This window comes from Arvicola amphibius, chromosome 10 (genome assembly GCF_903992535.2).
Source record: "Arvicola amphibius chromosome 10, mArvAmp1.2, whole genome shotgun sequence".
Taxonomy (NCBI): domain Eukaryota; kingdom Metazoa; phylum Chordata; class Mammalia; order Rodentia; family Cricetidae; genus Arvicola; species Arvicola amphibius.
The window spans coordinates 114,584,985-114,603,487 of record NC_052056.1 but is presented as its reverse complement, the minus strand read 5'-3'; the positions used below and the strand labels follow the sequence as shown (position 1 = coordinate 114,603,487).

Below are 18,503 nucleotides of genomic sequence, written 5' to 3'. Positions count from 1 at the left end.
TTTCTCCTCTATCTCTGCTTGGAATTTATGCCTTGCTCTATTCTGCCCTGCCATGGGCCCAAATCAGCTTATTTGTTAAACAATGGTAACAAAATACATTCACAGCATACAGAAGGGAAACCTTTCATGCCTATTGTACTATACAAAGATTTTAACCGATTATTGCACACAAAGTTTTACTCCTATATAAAGTACAAAACTTTATCACACTGAATACATTTATAGGGTTTCTCTGCACTATGATTTTTCTCATAATTTAGATTATTCATACATGCAAATGTTTTACCACACTGATTACGTTTATAGAGTTTATCTCCACTGTGTGATCTTTTATGAATTTGAAGAGTCCTGTGAAGTGCAAAGGCTTTACTACACTCATTACATTCATAGAGTTTATCTCCAGCATGTGTTAGTTCATGTCTTTAAAGATGACTATGATAAACAAAGCCTTTAGCACACTAATTACATACGTAATGTTTCTCTCCAGTATGGGCTCTATTATGTTTTTAGAGATCCCTATACATGCAAAGGTTTACCACATTGATTATATTCATAGGGTTTCTCTGCGGTATGTGTTCTTTCATGTGTTTGGAGACTACTGTGGCATACAAAGGCTTTACCACATCTATTACATTCATAGGGTATTAACTCCAGCATGGCTTCTTTCATGACTTTGTAAATGACAGTACTGTGCAAAGGCATTACCACACTGATTACATTCATAGGGTTTCTCCCCAGTATGGGTTCTTTTATGTTTTTGGAGACTACTTGGATATGCAAAGGCTTTACCACACTGATTACATTCATAGGGTTTCTCTCCAGTATGTGTTCTTTCATGAGTTTGAAGATGGCTTTGCCGTGCGAAGGCTTTACCACACTGATTACATTTATAAGGTTTCTCTCCAGTATGGGTTTTTTCATGTGTTTGGAGACTACTGTGACATACAAAGGTTTTGCCACACTGATTACATTCATAAGGTTTCTCTCCAGTATGCGTTCTTTCATGCATTCGGAGATAACTGTTACACACAAAGGCTTTACCACACTGATTACATTCATAGGGTTTCTCTCCAGTATGGGTTCTTTCATGACTTTGTAGATGAATGTGCTGTGCAAAGGCTTTACCACACTGATTACATTCATAGGGTTTCTCTCCAGTATGGGTTCTTTTATGCTTTTGGAGAGTACTGGGACATGAAAAGGCTTTACCACACTGATTACATTCATAGGGTTTCTCCCCAGTATGGGTCCTTTCATGAGTTTGAAGATGGCCTTGCCGTGCGAAGGCTTTACCACACTGATTACATTCATAGGGTTTCTCTCCAGTATGGGTTCGTTCATGATTTTGTAGATAAATGTGCCGTGCGAAGGCTTTACCACACTGATTGCATTCATAGGGTTTCTCTCCAGTATGGGTTCTTTCATGCATTTGGAGATTACTCTGACACACAAAGGCTTTAGCACACTGATTACATTTATAGGGCTTCTCTCCAGTATGTATCCTTTTATGTTTTTGAAGAATACTGGGAAATGCATAGGCTTTACCACACTGATTACATTCATAGGGCTTATCTCCAGTGTGTGTTCTTTTATGCATTTGAAAAGTACTGGGAAGTGCAAAGGCTTTACCACACTGATTGCATTTATGTGGCTTCTCTCCGGTATGTGTTCTTTTATGTATTTGAAGAGTACGGTGACCTGCAAAGGTTTTACAACATTGATTACATTCATAGGGTTTCTCTCCAGTGTATGATCTTTTATGCAGTTGAAGATGACTGTGATATGAAAAGGCTTTACCACACTCATTTTCTTCATAGGGTTGCAATCTAGTATGTGTTTTTTCATGCCTGTGAAGATGACATGCAAAGGCTTTAACACATTGAGTATATACAGAAGTTTTCTCTCTAGTTTGACTATTTTCATACCTACAATGATAATGGTACATGTGAAAGCATTACTACATTTAATACATTGTTGAATATTTTTATCTGTAAAAATTAATTTTACAATTTAGTCCTATTGTAAAGAAGAATAATATGTTAAGGTTTTATCACCATGTTTACAATTTTGTTTTTCCCCTTCATTAAGGCTTGCTTTTCATCTTTGAGGATAACTGATAACAGCCTTTATTTCATGGCTACATTTACAGAATCTTCTTTTCTGGATGAGAATTTTCATGTATTTGAAGAGAACTGAAATAACTCAGAGCATTACCACTCTTATTGCATTCGTAACATTTCTTATCCTGTGAGTGATACTACATTTGTTAAGTGAACTAGGACAAACAGAAGTTTTTACACAGCCCTAGTACTCATGGTGTTTTTCTGAAATGTGAGCTTGTTGATATATAAACAATGAGACTAGGAAAACAATTACTTGTATACTTGTACATCAAATTCAACAAGTATATTCAACATGGGGACTGTTACATATCTTCTATTTGCTCTGAGAGAGAGGTATGTTATAGTTCCTTACATCCCTATGCTCATGTGGCTTCTATCCAGAGGAACATATGATATACTCAGTAAAGGAAGAAAAACAAATATAAGGCTTGCCCACTGAGTTCACAGTTTGACTTTTTGTCCTCATAGACTTGTGGTATCTGGATTAAGGCCTTTCCACAACAGCTTCCCCCTGATTTGTGACTCTAACTGCCCCCTCACTAAACTTAACACTGTTATAAGTATATGTGTTAAACTGCCCTTTCCATGGACTATTAGTGTAATACAGATGTTTACAGATATACTTATCACCTTTTCAACATGTATATCTTTTATAATATGAAATAAATGGATTGATAATTTTACAGTATAGCTCTCATTATATTATGATTCAAATGGCAATATAGGTTAAGACATTGTTTCCTTGACTTCTTTCTTAGAAGAATGACTTGCAAATGCAGTTGACCTATCTGAAATTAAGGTATATGATTTTGTGAGAATTTAATAATGATTATTAAATAATAAATAAGATGTAAATAGTGCATGTTATTATTTACATTGGTGCTTTGGTTTAAAACATAGAGATATATTACAAATTCTTCAGAGGTACATTTGTATCAGCTTATACATGGAAATTACCTTTCATGTCTTCTAGAACTTTGACAATGTTCTTCAATATTATGGTCTTCCCAAATGTATCCTAAAATATAGTGGCAGAAAAATATATGTTATATATTAAAAATTGTAAAAAATTTAGTGACCATTTGAAGCAATGCCTGATTTCTGTACCCATTCTTCTTTCTCAATCATATTACAAAGGAGCATCATTAACCAATGAACAGTTGTCCCCTTATTTGAAACATGAAAGGTAATTTAGTCTTACCTATAGTAGTGAGGTTTCTGTAGGTCTCCACCATCACATCTTTGTAGAGACTCTTCTGGGGAGGATTCAGCAAAGTCCATTCTTCCCAAGTGAAGTCAACATGCACGTCATCATAGGTCACTGCATTCTAAAATATCCCATACATACGTACAACAGAAAGTATGATTTTGACAATACTATAAATATATACTTTTTTGACAGTATAGTCATATATTTCTGGTGCTCCCCATACTTATTCCATGACATAGACATCATAATTTAATCACCAAGTCACTTTAGAAGCAAACTGAAAGAGGTTCACTTCAGTCATTTCTGAACTATTTGAATGGGACATCACCTTGCAAGAGAAATGCTTACTAACCAACAATGAAAGATATGTAAACAGATCAACAGCACAGAGTACAGATAAGAGAAATTGTATGAATGATTAATTTCTGACTACAAAAAAGAAAAATAAGATGAAAAAGCTGGATGCATTGAATCATTCCTCTAATTCTTGTACTCAGAAGGCAGAGGCATGTCTATCTATCTGCTTCTGAGTTGAATATCAGCCTAGTCCATAAATCACTTCTACGGCAACCAGAAACACATGTTAATTACTTGTTTCATATGAAAAAAAATCAATCAAAAATGAAAGTTAGAAATAACTCATAGGTTTTTGCTGAAATTTTCCACAAACAGTTATGCATTCACTTCAACTCTTTATTCATCTACCAGAAACCTGAAGTGCCCCAATTTTAACTGCAACATAAATAAGATTTTACTAAAAGGTACTGTGTGTTTAAAGTTACAAATGGACAAATGAAAACAATAACAATTAACATGCTGTTTACAAATAACACAGAACAGGAAACATGGTTCAACAGTAAAGAGTTCTCTTGGTCTTGCATACAGGTGGGCTCAATGACTTCCATGGAGGATCATAACTATGCATTATTCCAAGTTCAATGTTTCTAGTACCATCTTTTGATCAATGTAAAGACCAGGTACTCACATGGTGCATATCCATGCATACAAGTAAAATATGCTTTTTAAAATAAAAATTCAAAACAAACCAAGCAGGCAGGAAGAAGATTATGCACCTGCAATCCAATGACTCAGAAGGCACAGGCAGGATTAATGTCATGAATATATGCCATCCTGGGAAACATAATGATTGATACCTTCTGTCAAATTTAAAAATTCATTTATGGGTGAATCTCAATACAACAGCATATGCTTGATAGGAATAAAACCATCATATAATATAAAAACAAAAAAGCCAGGAATTCTGGCCCACCTTTAATCCCAGCACTTGGGAGTCAGAGTCAGAGGTTCTCTGAGTTTTAAGTCAGCCTGGTATATAGAACTACTTTCAGGACAGCTAGGGCTACAGATATAAACCTTGTCTTCAAAAATAAACAAACAAAAATATAAACAGTAGGCTACCAAACCACCTTAGCACCAAATAGCAGTGAATTCTACTAAATCTTATGTGATTTAGTGATAGAGTTTATGATGGTGGGGAAGTTATGACAGCAAATGAAAAAAAGCTGACTGATTAGTTTCAACCACAACACTGTAGGCACAAAGAAGAGGAAATGGGTTAAGGCTATAGAAACTCATATTGTGGGATTCCCTTCTGTATGCTGTGATTATCACTGGTTAATAAAGAAACTGCTTTGGGCCTACAACAGAGATATAGGACAACTCTTAGGTAGGTTTGGAAAACTAAACTGAATGCTGGGAGGAAGAAGGCAGAGTCAGAGAGAAGTCACGTAGCCCCGCTCGAGACAGATGCTGAGAACTTTACCTCATAAGCCACAGCCACATGGCAATACACAGATTAATAGAAATTGATTAAATTAATATGTAAGTGTTAGCCAATAAGAAGCTAGAGCTAATGAGCTAAGCAGTGATTTAATTAATACAGATTCTGTGTGATTGTTTTTGGGCTAAGCAGCTGGGAAATAACAAGTGGTTTCCTATAAGAAACATGACCACGCGACCAACTAAAATCCACTTAAAATCTTAGAGAGCTAGGAAAGGAATTCTAGACACTAAAAAAAATGAAGTTTAGCCACATTTATTTCCCCAAATGGGCTTTGCTTCCTGGTGACATGCTGCAGCATTTTTGAGAGAGGTTTTCCTGATTTAGAGGTAGCAGAAAAAAAGCTGCACCATTTTGAAATGCCGGCTTTCTGGGCTGTGCTGCCAGCATGAATTCTGACTTTTTCTGGAGAACCAGCTATGGGGTCTGTGAGCAGATTGCTAATGGCAACTTAGACCCCGTGTATGCCTGAAATGGGGCAATGTACATGGTTCTCAGAGGCAGCAAATGTGCCTCTGTCATGTTGGACTGTGTGAAGCAAGCAGGCAGGCCATATTATCCCTACCAATGGCACAGCTTAAGTTCATAAGAAGTGGTTAGCATTTTAAGAAGCACTCCTCAACAGTAAAGAATTACAGATACATAATAGGACAGATTCATACATAAAAGACCTCTAAATGAGACAGAGTGTGTTTTAAAAATGTACATAGGCCTGGGAGAAAGAAGAAAAATAATATAGACAGTTATAAAAAGAAGTAAATGGTTTATTAAAAAATGAAATGAAGTCTTTAAAAGAGACAGAGTACAGATAGTCATAAATTAAAGGAGTAAAGACAGTAAAATAAATGTTAAAGAGAAATAGAATAAAAATATATAAGCCACATAAAGATGGACTATATACGGAGTCCATCAGGGATGGCCAGGACACTACTCTCAATTTGTAGGGAGAAGGTCTGGCCTTGTAAATAAAACAGCCAGTTGTAAAATGACCTATGCTTCCCAAGCATCTGAGAAAATAGCTCACTGTGAAAGAATGATCCTTCATCTGCTGAGAAAGCTGCTGATAGTCTGTTCTCATTTTCATAGACTTATAACTTTATATTTCTTTATTTCTACATTCTTATTTTTGGAATCTACATTTTTATTTTCTTATTCTTGGACTCTTCAACCACCACCACCAACAAAAAAGAATTAGGAAAAGGCAAGCAGTGGTAACACAATACTTGTAATCCTAGCACTTGGGATGCTGAGGCAGGAGGATATCAGTGAGTTCAAGGACTGCCTCGTTTAGCAAGCAAGTTCCAGGGATGTTACATAGAGAAACCCTGCCTGAAAAAACAAAACAAGACACAAAAAACAAAAGAGTTAGAAAAGTGCTCATGAAACACCATGAACCAACTAGATGGCACTTAATAGCAATCAAAGGTGAAATAAAAAAGCAGACAATGTCTTTGATGAAATCCAACCTGCTTCCATTGTCAAAGCTGTACAGCCAGTAGAAGTAGAAGGAACATGTGCCCATACATCAAAAAAAAGCTAGACTCTCACATGATCATAAAAGATGAAAATCTTATGAGAAAAACTTGACAAAATGCAGCAGGATCTCTTGCTATTCTCCAACTTCCAGAGTTCACAGAGTTCACTCTGTCTCCTAAGTGACGAGATGATATTAAGGGTGTTTGCTTCCTTTTATTGTATATATTTAGTTTAGTTTTAAATTTATTCAGGTGTTTCTGTGTGTGTGTGTGTGTGTGTGTGTGTGTGTGTGTGTGTGTGTGTGAGAGAGAGAGAGAGAGAGAGAGAGAGAGAGAGAGAGAGAGAGAGAGGAGTATAAACTTATGCTCCAGACACTTTCTAGGTCACATGTCAAAAGTTTTCATTATGAAAACAAAAGTCAATTAACAACTGTGAACTTTTTCTTTGTTTGTTTGTTGGTTGGTTTGTTCATCCTTTCGTTCATTCATCTGTTCACATATTTGCTTACTTTATTTATTTACAGTGGAAGAGTTCAGTTGGGGTTAGGAATCAGTACAGAACAAGAATGGCAGGTAGGAAGTTATCCTGGGGAAAGAGTAAGATGTCCTGTTCTTCTCTATTGAGAGGGAGCATTCTGAGGGGAACAGGTCTAGAAGGCAAGACTAAGACAAGAAACCTGAGTTTCAAGTGCTGCCTGCTTCCCACAAGTCCTTTCCCCAAAGTCAGGCATTTAGATAAGCAAGGGTCACCATTCTTTCCCTTTTGAGGGACTTCAGGCCCTGAAATTAACATATGACTGGGACCTATTGGCAAGGTCGGTGCTAGCTACACTCCTCCTCCAGGGACCTGAAGCCACACCCCAGTTCACTTCTTCTGGCAGCCACTGGAATTCATTCTCAGATCCTGTAGCCTCTTCAGGCCACAGACCATTTCTTTTAGAAATCCCTTCCCCACAACCCACATATGTCAGATAAATAAATACTCACCAGCAGAAGCTCAAACGCAGCTTCTCAAAATTTTTTTCGTTTTTTTTTTTTTTTTTTTTTCCCAAGACAGGGTTTCTCTGTGTAGCATTGCTAGCTGCCTGGCCTTGAACACACAGAGACCTGCCTGCCTTCTTTGTGGAGTTTTGGGGTTATAGCCTTGTGTCTCCACTGACCAGTTCATTTCTTTTTTTAAATGCCAGGTTATTTAGTTTAATTTTAGTTAATTTTCTGAAATTGTATACTTCCTTTTAAAACCGAACCCATTGATTTACATTAGCAAGAGACTTGCTGTTGAATTTGGCATAAATTTCCAGCCAATCTGGGACAGGTCTGTCTTTAGATTGGAAGCTAGCACTGTACCTGGGTGCTGAGTCACTTCTGCAAACCTGGTCCCATCACTCAGACCTCACCAGCCAATCAGATCCTCCAACAGACGCACCAGACAGATGGGAGGGCTCTTCTGGGAGCCAGACTTCCATTCCTCCATTTCAGCTCTCTCAGGCACTGCGGCTTGGGCTTTCTTGTGAGCAGAGAGTGTGTCAGCTTGGCGGCTGCACCATGGTGAGTGAGGGGTTGCTCGCCACAGATGGGAGGAGTAGCCGGGCTTGGCGCTGTTCCTAAATTGGGTGGAGTGGCTGCTGAGGCTCATCACGACCGGTGTGGTGGGTGGGAGCCAGCAGACAGACACAGAGTTTAGCTTCTTCTTTCCTCAGTAGTCCTAACCTTGCAGCTCTCTGCTGGCAGCCTCTGAATCCCTTCACTGCCCGGGCTGTGTCTGCATAGAGCAGAGCGTCGGGAGCCACAGATGGTGGTGTCTGCCGTGCTTATATTGTCGCATGTGGAGAGTGAGCCCTACATTCTCCAAACGCGGAGACTCCTGGTCTCTCCTGGGTGTTCATAAGTTCTGCACTTAGAACATTTAGGTTTGGGATCCATCTGTAGTTAACTTCGTGCGGCTTGTAAACGGTTTCTCCTGTGTAGAGTAGCGCTCCACTACCAAACTCTGATGTAGATGAGTATCGTTGATAATAGGATTTACTGGTTCTTAGGAGACATTAAAGTCATACAAAGTAGAATTGAAGTGAGGGAGGGCTGCATCCCAAATATCCAAAGATGAGTAGCATGCACACTATGCCTGTTAGAGGTTACTATCATGAGTTGCAAATGTTTGTTCACCAGGATTAATCAGCCATTAAGGTACATTCATTTTTTTTCTAGAGCATTCAGGTGTGCTGTTAAGTCTCCAATGTGTGCTTTCTCCATTTTCTTTAAGTGGTCACTTAGTGCTATGAACTTTCCTCTTAGCACTGCTTTCATAGTGTCCCATTAATTCTCTTACTTCTCTGTTAGGTTTCTGTCTGATTGACCTGTCCATTGGTGAGAGAGGTGTGTTGAAGTCTCCTACTATTAGTGTGTGTGATTTGATGTCTGCCTAGTGTTGCTTTTACATAAGTGGGTGCTTTTATATTAGGGGCATTGATATTCAGGATTGAGACTTCATCCTGATGAATTTTTCCTGTTATGAGTATAAAATGTCCATCTCCATCTCTTCTGATTGATTTTAGTTTGAAGTCAATTTTGTTAGAAATTAGTATGGCCACACCCGTTTGTTTCTTAGGTCCATTTGCCTGAAAAACCTTTTCCCAACCCTTTACTCTGAGTAGACGTCTGCCTTTGTGGTTGAGGTGTGTTTCTTGTAAACAGCAGAATGTTGGATCTTGTTTTCGTATCCAATCTCAGCCTGTGCCTTTTTATAGGTGAATTGAGCCCATTGATATTAAGTGATATTAATGACCAGTGGTTATTGACTCCAGTTATTTCTTTTTTCGTTAGTAGAGTGTGTTTCCCTTCTTTGAGTTGTGCTGGTGAAGGGTCGCTAGATGTCTGAGTTATTGTAAGCATTGTTGGCAATGTTGGATTCCTTGGGTTGTGATTTTCCTTCTAATACTTTCTGTAAGGCTGGATTTGTGGCTACGTATTATTTAAATTTGTTTTTGTCCTGGAATATTTTGTTTTCTCCATTGATAGTGAACGATAGCTTGGCTGGGTATAGTAGTCTGTGCTTGCATCCATGGTCTCTTAGTTTCTGCAGTATCTCTATCCAGGACCTCTGGCTTTCATGGTTTCCATAGAGAAGTCTGGTGTAAGTCTGATAGGTTTACCTTTATAAGTTACTTGACCTTTTTCCTTTGCAGCTCTTAATATTCTTTCTTTATTCTGTTTGTTTTGTGTTTTGATTATTATATGGTGAGGGGATGGTTTTTTTTTTTTTTGATTCAGTCTATTTGGTGTTCTGTATGCTTCTTGAACCTTCATAGGAATATCCTTCTTTATGTTGGGAAAGTTTTCTTCTATAATTTTGTTGAATATATTTTCTGGGCCTTTGAGTTGTAATTCTTCTCCTTCTTCTACACCTATTATTCTTAGGTTTGGTATTTTTAATGTGTCCCAGATTTCCCGGGTTGGCAAGATGTCCAGGAAGATGTACCCAGCTAGTTCCTTGGGCAGCTGAGGAGAGGGAGCCTGAAATGGCCCTATCCTATAGCCATACTGATGAATATCTTGCATATCACCATAGAGCCTTCATCTCGCGATGGATGGAAATAGAGACAGAGACCCACATTGGAGCACCTGACTGAGCTTCCAAGGTCCAAATGAGGAGCATAAGGAGGGACAATATGAGCAAGAAAGTCAGGACCACGAGGGGTGCACCCACCCACTGAGACGGTGGGGCTGATCTAATGGGAGCTCACCAAGGTCAGCTGGACTGGGGCTGAAAAAGCATGGGATAAAACCGGACTCTCTGAACATGGAGGACAATGAGGTCTGCTGAGAAGCCAAGGACAACGGCATTGGGTTTTGATCCTACTGCTTTGTGGGAGCCTAGCCTGTTTAAATGCTCACCTTCCTAGACCTGGATAGAGGGGGGCGGACCTTGGACTTCCCACAGGGAAGGGAACCCTGACTGCTCTTTGGACTGGAGAGGGAGGGGGAGGGGAGTGGGGATAGGGGGAAGGATATGGGAGGCGGGGAAAAGGCGGAAAATTTTTTAATAATAATAAAATAAAAATAAAAAATAAATAAATAAGAAAATGTAAAAAAAAAAGGTACATTCATATAACAAATGAGACAACCATGATTTACAACCAGCCTTTAAACCCACTTCTCCATCAAAGGCCTCTGACCTGATACTCAGGGGCCATGACAGGGTCACAACCTTGTGTACCAGGAGAGTATAACAATTCTAGAACAGCTGTATTTTTCAGCTCATAGGAAAACATTTGTGACTCAGTGTCCCTGTGCTGTTTGAGGTGGACTTGATCCTGTCTGCAGCCCCACAGGGCATTGCCCTTGCTACCTTCTTGGCTAACCTTCATACATTCTTAGATTACAAATATGCTGTACCACCAAGCTCTAAAATTACCAGTTTGAGTCATACAGTGGAACTGTCCATTGAAGTAACAATAAAAGGATTTACATGTGGAGCATGACTTCTCCCTTCAGACCAGAAGAGTAGGATGATGTACTGTGTACACTGAAGGGGGTAAACACACTGGACAATAGCTAGATCTTAGATCTTAAGTTTAAGGCTATTAAAATTCATGGGCTGCAGGGGTGTCCATTACAAAGAAGGACACAGTGATGGGGCACAGTGTGTGACTTAATGTGTAATCCCCATCATACATTAATTCCTTCTTTTTTAATACTTATTTTATTATGTATACAATATTCTGTCTGCATACCTGCAGGCCAGAAGGGGGCACCGGACCTCAAAACAGATGGTTGTGAGCCACCATGTGGTTGCTGGGAATTGACCTCAGAACCTTTGGAAGAGCAGGCAAAATGCTCTTAACCTCTGAGCCAACTCTCCAGCCCCATTAATTCCTTCTTTGTGAATGAAGACAGACACTGGTGGGTGTACAGTTTAGGGAGGAGAGCTTGAACTCCTAAGTATTTAGTTTCCAATAAGTGAAATCTCCCATGCAGATATGTTCAATCCTGATTGACACAGTGAAGTCAGTTCAGATGTTAGCGACACAGGCCATTGGCAGTAACACCATGTGTCATCTTACAGCACTCAGCAGCTAACATCTTACATGGGACAAAGTCATGCATTCTCTTATTAATGGCATTCTCCCTACCAGGGAAGTGCTTACTCTGTGTCAAAGTCAGTATCACTGAGTGTTCAATTATTTTTATTATTTTAAGAAGTCAATTATTGGTTATCATTTTTGAGATTTCATTTTCTTCAATGACATTACTGCTATAATTTGTTTCTATTATCCCATGTTTCCCAGTTTTTGAATTTCATTCTATTTTTAAGTGCTGTTTATTTATTCACCTATTTATTTATATCTGTTTAAGCAGTGATTCTCAACCTGGTGGGCCATGATTCCTTTTGGGTGATCAAATGAACCTATCACAGGACTTGCCTAAGACAACCAGAAAATACAGATATTTATATTATCATTCATAACTGTAGCAAAAATATAGTTATGAAGTAGCATTAAAATAATTTTATAGGTGGGAACATCACTATATCATGAGTAACTGTATTAAAGAGTCACAGCACTAGGAAGATTGAGAACAACTGGTTTAGATTAATGTCTCCTGTAGCTCAGGTTTGCATCATACTATGTAACTGAGAATTGCTGTGAACACCTAATCCTGCCTCTGCTACCAAGTGCTGGAAAGACAGTCCTGCAATGCCTTCCAGGCTGGACCTTGACTGGTCTCTGTGAAGGAGAAATAGATCAGTGAATGAGTATCCTCTAGTTTCTGTAGATTTTATTGTGAATTTACATGTGAAGTGTGACCCTGTAAGAATTGAGTTCACTGACCAACTGTAAAGCCAGTGTAGTCACAATAGACAATGGGCAAGAAGGAGGGTTAAAGGTTTTCTGCTGTGACCATAGTTGACATTAGCTGTGAGTAGTGAGGTGATCAATTTTAGATGTTCCATAAATGTCCTGTCTGGCCATTTGATGGGTCCACAGACCACACACAGGACCCAGTGTCTTGGAGGAGGAACAGGAAGTGCTCTGGGAAAATGGAAGATTTTATTAAACTACAAATTTCCCAGATTAGGGTCTTGTCTGACTATAGTGTGGAAGGACAAACCTGGAGAATGTTTGCTTTCTGAGACTTTCTATCTCAGCTCACCCAGTAGGGTAACTGCTAATGTCTTAAAGCCCAGCTGGGTGGTCCTAGAGGGACTGTGGTTGGCAATTAGGAGCACCAGAGGTAGTTTACAGGTTCTTTCCAGGATTCTCTTGTTCTGCTGAATGGAGCTGTAAGGAGGACCCCAAGCTATGCCATGGTGAATGTAGGAGCAACTGTCTCCAGACAAGGAAGAGCAGGTTGGCTGAGCTGTCAGAGCTGCTTGGACAGGGGTGAACCATGAGCCAGACAGATTCTATTGTTCTTCGTGGTGACTTGGGTAGTGGCCCTTGGCCTCTGAGGTTGGTGAAGTCAGGGAGACTATGAGCTTGTAATATTGTTGCCTCACACTATGTAGTTGAGAATTGCTTTGAAAACCTATTCCTGTCTCTGCTGCCCAGTGCTGGATAGATAGTCCTTCAACTTCTTCAGGCCTGGGCTTTGACTCGTCATTGGGAAGGAAAAATAAACCAGATGATGAGTGACCTCCAGTCTCTCTGACTTTCAGTTATGATTATCGATGAAGAGGGTGAGTACATAGGTCAAGCTTGAAGCTGGTAGATTCACAGTGCAGAAGGGAGAGAAAGGACAGTGACTGAGAATTTTCCTACTTCAACAGTAGTTGAGATTATCAATGTAGAACCAGGTAATCAATTTTAGGTGCCCTACCAATGTCCTGATTGTCATTTCTTGATGTCCACAGACCAAGCAATCAAGAATCTGTATAAAGAACCGAACTTATCATTAAACCAAATTGCTATAGTTCCAATAGTTCAACAAAAATAGATCTGAGTAAAATGTGGCCCTACCTGACAGGACTGTTATTTTACTGGTTTTATATATACACCCTGAGATAAAAAAGTTTTGAGAAATCTTTGATGTGCTCTAATATAAATCCCTTGTTTCTGAAGCACATGGCCATAAACCCTGTTTCAACTTTTTAAAATAATTTTTTGACATTATAACTATATCATATCCACATTCTCTTTCCTGTGCCCAAGCCTTACCATGACCCCTTTATATCTTCTAGTTCATGCCCTGTTTTTCTTTAACAATAGTTGTCATTGTGACTTGTGTTTGGCTGCAGGATTTCCCAGGTATGAGGTGATGGGTTGGCTGCACTGCATATTGAGTGTGTAATGGAATGTGCTTTGGATGAGGAACAGGGTATGCTCTAGGAAAGTGGAAGAATGTGTACTAAACTACAAACTTTCTGGACTAAAGCCCTGCCTACTGGGCTGGGTGGGCAGAGTAGGAAGTACTGTGCTGTCTGAGTCATTTGGTCTCTGGTCACCCATTAGGGGAACTGATAATATTCTGAGGCCCAGCAGGGTGACCTTAGCCAGTGAGGGACTCTGGAAAGTCTTAGCAAGCAGGAATAATAGTGGCAGGTAGCTGGCAAATTCTTCAGGATTCTTCTCTACTTTTGTTGTAATGAGTTGTAAGGAAGACCACAAGCTCTGCCATAGTGAGTGTTCAGAGAAGGTCTATTGATCCATCATTTCTGCTGGGATTTGGATGTACCATTTGCCAGGCTGTGGTTCTATTGCTCTATGTAATGATCTGGGCCATGCTCCTTGTCCTCTGAGCCTCCCTGTGTATGGATTTCCTGGGGAGAGGGAGCCTCTGCAGCCCTGGCATGGTAGCATATTATGATTGTAATCTCACTGTTCAGTGTACACACAGTGTCATGCTTTTAGTGTACAGTCGGAAGACAGATTTGAAAACTGATAATCTGGTTTCTAGAAGTTCTGAATATTGCAGTCTACTCTCAAGTTTGTCTTATAAATGTTTCAAGTAGTTTATAAACTGGTAGAACTACAGTGATGTTGATTTAGCAATGCATGACTAAAATGTTTCTGACTACCTGCTACCATCAGCTGCAATGGTGTGATTCAGTGATGTTTAGTTCCAGGGGTCAAAGGGAGTTTCTGAGCTGCAGAGGTTTCTTAGGTGTATATGGTGTTGGGCAGGTAGATAGAGCAGAATCTATATCTTGTGCTATAATCCATGTGACAGGTAGCAGAAATTATTCTATATTGTTTTGGGATTGGGCATCAGTGGGTCTGGGTTTACTTGAAAACACAAGGAGGTCTAAGGGGCTGCAGAACCACATCAGTAGATCATCTCTTTTTTCAGAGAGGGATCTAGAGCATGGGGTCTCTCTGGAAGAAATACCAGTACCTGGAGGGTCAGAAACAACAGTTTAAGGGTCACTTTGAGATAATTTTGTGAAAAGTGTGAAGTCTTTATTTAATTTCTATGCACATACAATCATACGTAGCTGGATAACATTGGTCAAGAAACAGTATTCAGGCTGATTCATGCTTCTTTGTATGATCCCTTAGTAGTCAAGGAACCATGAATGCTTAACAGGACAATTGAACTTAGACATTAATCTTGTGTATGCTGTATAGCTTGTAAATTTCATTATCTCCTGGTATAGACAGGATTGCTCATTCATTTCCCAAATGCCCAGAGTTGTAATAATTATACAGAAATTGTATTAAATATAAGACTGCATACCCAATAGCTTAGGCTTATTCAGTAATTTTCACATCTTAAATTAAGCCATTTTCATCAATCTGTATTGCCACATGGCTGTGGCCTGCCAGTAAGGTTCCATCCAGCACCTGTCTCCTTCAGTGGCTACATGTCATGTCCCTGACTCTGTCTTCTTTTCTCTTTTTTTCTGCTTCAAATTCCCACCTTGTTCTATTATGTGCTACCATAGGCCCAAAGCAGTTTTTTTTGTATTAACCAAAGGGAATAAAACATATTCACAGCTTACAGAGGGGAATTCCACATCATCGTGGAAGCTACAAGTGTATTGTTCCTAGAAATTGCCATTATCTTCTACATTTGATAAATAAAATGTCTGAGTGTCCTCAGTAAAGCAGTCATAGCCTTGTCTTGTTGTGGCCTTTCTAGCCCAAGAGTGCTTTTTTGGCCCTTGTTTCAGGGCCAAAGTCTGTTCTTTCACTGGCCCCTTATACACTTTTGAGTCTGGTTTCAGGGTCAGGTGTTTCTTTTATTGGCTCTGGATTCAGGAACAAAGTGTGTTTCTTTGTCTTGATTTTAGAGTCTGGATTTATTACTTTGGCTCCAGTTTCAGGATCAAAATTATATATTTCACCAACTCTGGTATCAGGGTCAAGATGCGTTTCTTTGGCTGGCTCATTTACCCTACACATAGGGCTTCATAAATTCATTTAACCTTGAGTTTGTGAGTACAAGCAGTATACAAAAAGACATCGTAATGCTTGAAAAGATTGTTAACACTGTCAAATTTATTTCTACAGAAGAGATAGTCTTGTGTTGTAGGCAGAAAATTCTTGTTCATTGCTGTCTGGCCAGTTTCTTGGTATTACCCCATTCCTATTATTTTGTATTTTATCACAAGACTTGTGATTTACCAATAAGGTTCCAGGGCATCTGTCTCCTTCAGCAGATACATGGAGTCTGACTCCACTGTCTTTTATCCTCTATCTCTGCTTGGAATTTCTGCCTTGCTCTATTCTGCCCTGCCATAGGACCAAATCAGCTTCTTTATTAAACAATGGTAACAAAATACATTCACAGCATACAGAACGAAACCCCAAAACATTGTGTAGCTGATTGTAAGTGTTTTGGCTAAAGATCTTACCAAATACTTTATAAGAAGAAGTCCTGAGTATCTTTTTCAGGTAATCAATGTCTATTGTAATGGACAAAGATTTTAACCGATTGTTGCACACAAAAAGTTTTACTCCTATATAAAGTACAAAACTTTATCACACTGAATACATTTATAGGGTTTCTCTGCAGTATGATTTTTCTCATGATTTAGATTATTCATACATGCAAATGCTTTGCCACAGTGATTACATTTATAGAGTTTATCTCCACTGTGTGATGTTTTATGAATTTGAAGAGTCCTGTGAAGTGCAAAGGTTTTACCATACTCATTACATTCATAGAGTTTATCTCCAGCATGTGTTAGTTCATGTCTTTAAAGATGACTATGATAAGCAAAGGCTTTAGCACACTAATTACATATGTAATGTTTCTCTTCAGTATGGGTTCTATTATGTTTTTAGAGATCCCTATACATGCAAAGGCTTTACCACATTGATTATATTCATAGGGTTTCTCTGCAGTATGTGTTCTTTCATGTGTTTGGAGACTACTGTGACATACAAAGGTTTTACCACACCTATTAGATTCATAGGGTATTAACTCCAGCATGGCTTCTTTCATGTCTTTGTAGTTGAATGTGCTGTGCAAAGGCTTTACCACACTGCTTACATTCATAGGGTTTCTCTCCAGTATGGGTTCTTTCATGAGTTCGAAGATGACCATGCTGTGTGAAATCTTTACCACACTGATTACATTTATAGGGTTTCTCTCCAGTATGGGTTCTTTTATGATTTTGAAGATAAATGTGCCTTGCAAAGGCTTTACCACATTGATTACATTCATAGGGTTTTTCTCCAGTATGCGTTATTTCATGTTTTTGAAGATAACTCTTGCACACAAAGGCTTTACCACACTGGCTACATTCATAGGGTTTTTCTCCAGTATGGATTCTTTCATGAGTTTGAAGATGGAGTTGCCGAGTGAAGGCTTTACCACACTGATTACATTCATAGGGTTTCTCTCCAGTATGGGTTCTTTCATGAATTTGAAGTTGGCCTTGCCAAGCAAAGGCTTTACCACACTGATTGCATGTATAGGGTTTCTCTCCAGTATGGGTTCTTTCATGGGTTTGAAGATGACTGTGCTGTGTGAAATCTTTACCACACTGATTACATTTATAGGGTTTCTCTCCAGTATGGGTTTTTTTATGCTTTTGAAGATAAATGTGGCTTGCGAAGGCTTTACCACATTGATTACATTCATAGGGTTTCTCTCCAGTATGTGTTCTTTCATGTATTTGGAGATTACTGTGACACACAAAGGCTTTACCACACTGATTGCATTTATAGGGTTTCTCTCCAGTATGGTTTTTTTTATGCTTTTGAAGATAAATGTGGCTTGCAAAGGCTTTACCACACTGATTACATTCATAGGGTTTCTCTCCAGTATGGGTTGTTTTATGCTTTCGGAGAGTAGTGAGACATGCAAAGGCTTTACCACACTGATTACATTCATAGGGTTTCTCCCCAGTATGAGTTCTTTCATGCATTTGGAGTTTACTCTGACACACAAAGGCTTTACCACACTGAGTACATTCATAGGGCTTCTCTCCAGTATGTACTCTTTTATGACTTTGAAGAATACTGGGAAATGCAAAGACTTTACCACACTGATTACATTCATAGGGCTTCTCTCCGGTATGTGTGCTTTTATGCATTTGAAAAGTACTGGGAATTGCAAAGGCTTTACCACACTGATTGCATTCATATGGCTTCTCTCTGGTATGTGTTCTTTTATGCATTTGAAGAGTACGGTGACTTGCAAAGGTTTTACAACATTGATTACATTCATAGGGTTTCTCTCCAGTGTATGATCTTTTATGCAGTTGAAGATGACCATGATGTGAAAATGCTTTACCACACTCATTTTCTTCATAGGGTTGCAATCTAGTATGTGTTTTTTCATGTCTGTGAGGAGGCCATGCAAAGGCTTTAACACATTGAGTATATACAGAATTTTTCTCTCTAGATTGACTATTTTCATGCCTACAATGATAATGGTACATGTGAAAGCATTAGTACATTTAATACATTGTTGAATATTTTTATCTGTATAAATTAATTTTACAT

At 38.9% G+C, this 18,503-nt stretch overlaps 2 protein-coding genes across 4 annotated transcripts; both read right to left on the bottom strand.

Moving 5' to 3' along the window:
- Window positions 1-505: 505 nt before the first annotated feature.
- On the bottom strand, window positions 506-9,154 carry LOC119824636 (zinc finger protein 431-like). 3 transcript variants are annotated; one of them, XM_038344936.1, is made up of 4 exons: window positions 7,957-9,154; window positions 3,325-3,451; window positions 3,081-3,141; window positions 506-1,698 (listed from the first exon to the last, which is right to left on the bottom strand). In XM_038344936.1, exons 3-4 carry the CDS (start codon window positions 3,085-3,087, stop codon window positions 635-637), a joined length of 1,071 nt encoding a protein of 356 aa, XP_038200864.1. In that variant the 5' UTR covers window positions 3,088-3,141; window positions 3,325-3,451; window positions 7,957-9,154; the 3' UTR covers window positions 506-634. The 3 variants fall into 3 exon arrangements, with proteins under 3 accessions (XP_038200864.1, XP_038200862.1, XP_038200863.1); XM_038344934.1 differs by lacking the exon at window positions 7,957-9,154 and having other exon boundaries at window positions 506-1,925; window positions 3,325-5,785; XM_038344935.1 differs by lacking the exon at window positions 7,957-9,154 and having other exon boundaries at window positions 506-1,847; window positions 3,325-5,785.
- A 2,471-nt stretch (window positions 9,155-11,625) lies between these two features.
- Window positions 11,626-18,283, bottom strand: LOC121677336 (zinc finger protein 431-like). Its single transcript, XM_042055862.1, has 4 exons — window positions 17,012-18,283; window positions 16,597-16,675; window positions 12,760-12,975; window positions 11,626-11,774 (listed from the first exon to the last, which is right to left on the bottom strand). Exons 1-4 carry the CDS (start codon window positions 18,173-18,175, stop codon window positions 11,626-11,628), a joined length of 1,608 nt encoding a protein of 535 aa, XP_041911796.1. The 5' UTR covers window positions 18,176-18,283.
- Window positions 18,284-18,503: the final 220 nt, after the last annotated feature.